We start from the raw sequence: 1,685 nt of genomic DNA, 5'->3' as shown, positions 1-1,685 counted from the left end.
TGGAGGGGTCTTGGGCAGCAACGGCCGTCTTTTTGCTATTTGCATTAGCGGTATTTTCTTTCGCGCTACTGCCCTTCAGTAATGTTTTCTTCCACAGATGGCGATTGTCAACATTACCAAGTCCACCAACTCCCGTCGTCGTGTCCTCGGGTATGCTTGGCTGAATCTTGCGCCATACCACGCCCGCGCCCTCTGGTCGCGGGCCAAAATAATCCCAAGGCCTTTTAACTGTCGAATTACCAGCACCCTTCGCAACAGAAGCATCAGCCTGCAAGGAATTCACCTGCCTCGTCGTGGTTCCTCCAACACCTCCAATTTGCGAGGAACGCCCAAACGCGGCGTTATTTTGCTGCTGATTCATAGATTCTCTGGCCAACTCACGTCCATCCCGCACCGTTTGCTGAGGAAGTTGTGACGCCTCACCATGCGGCGGGGAAGCAACAAAGGACTCATGGACATTTTCGTGCGCCTCACGGGCGGTACCTGCCTGGTATGCACCAGTTCCCTGCATTGTTTGTTCCATTCCATTCTCCACCGGTAGAGGAGGAACTGCCTCAAGCGGCTTCGGGCATGGGCCCCTGCCTGTTGACTGCCGCAAAGAGAGAATCTCCGCGTCTGCTGTCGCCTTCGTTCGCGCCTTGTGTTCGAGAATGAGAAGTCGCTCAAGACGGTCAAGTTCCTCCATTTTTTCCTCTTCCCGTTCCTCCCTTGTCTTTGCTTTGGCAGTCCCACTTTCCCCAGCGCCACGGAGTCCACGCGTGCCACCCACTGCGGTTGTGTATTGGTTGCCATTCGGAAGGCCGGTGCGGCCCATCTTGGCGTTGAGTTCAGTTTGATTTACATGGTGCTCGGGGTCGTCAAGTTCAAACGACGGAGCCCCCTTCCCAGAAAGGGGCTGCTTCGCCGACGCATCGTGGCCGGGGCAGCAGCAGTTGTGTTGATTTTGTTGCGCCTTCTGCTTCGCGATGGCGCTGCTCACAGCAAACTTCTTTGCGCCGACTTTGCGGCGGCTGTCACAAAAGTCGCACTGGCAATGGTGGTGTGACTGGTACTCCACCGACCCATACGGCACCTTCACCGACATGTTTTCCTCCGGTATGTATTTGTGTATGTGTATGTGTGTTTGTGTGTGTGTTTGGTGTTGCTGTTGTTTACTCGCCGACCTCCTGGAGAACAATGTGTTCTCTTCTTCATCGTCGTCAATAACGCAAAAGGGAAGAACAGCAACAACAGCATGAGGATTAACAAGAGAAGCCTCCCGTGAGTGTGCAGAGGACCGCACATTGGGGAAACCAACCAACACCTCTTTCCGCCCCACTCCCCTCGAGACGCCTCTCGGTTGCAATCGCCAAATCAAGGCAGAAAAATCGAAAAAGTGTCTTTTTTTTTTCCTTTTCTTTTTTTTTTGGGAGGGGTCTTAGATTCAAAAAAGGAACCGCCGCAGCTAACAGCATCATCATCATCAACAGCAATTGCGTCGCCAACTTAACATCCATCTCCAATTCGCCCTTTCCACAGTTACCTCCCGCCTCTGTCTGACTTCGCCATCCCACACCTCATCAGGCAGAAATAACGCAGAAAAATGCATGCATAGCAATAGCAAAAAAAGAAAAAAAAGAAATACCTTAACTCATAGCAGAAAAACAACGCCGAATAAAATACCAACAATCAAGGACAAAAACAGA

The 1,685-nt window shown here is 51.8% G+C and overlaps 1 protein-coding gene across 1 annotated transcript, besides 3 other annotated features; it reads right to left on the bottom strand.

Moving 5' to 3' along the window:
* On the bottom strand, positions 1 to 1,084 carry Tc00.1047053453917.9 (hypothetical protein, conserved; the record flags this gene model as incomplete). Its single annotated transcript, XM_797351.1, has 1 exon — positions 1 to 1,084. A coding segment is annotated over one exon (1,084 nt), but the record flags the coding sequence as incomplete, so codon positions are not given.
* Positions 1 to 1,685: a sequence feature (heterozygous, Esmeraldo-like haplotype).
* Positions 1,096 to 1,135: a microsatellite.
* Positions 1,381 to 1,407: a microsatellite.

The sequence above is a fragment of the Trypanosoma cruzi genome, genomic scaffold (genome assembly GCF_000209065.1).
Source record: "Trypanosoma cruzi strain CL Brener 1047053516331 genomic scaffold, whole genome shotgun sequence".
NCBI lineage: Eukaryota > Euglenozoa > Kinetoplastea > Trypanosomatida > Trypanosomatidae > Trypanosoma > Trypanosoma cruzi.
The sequence above is the reverse complement of the archived record's forward strand: the minus strand, read 5'-3'. Positions and strand labels throughout refer to the sequence as shown.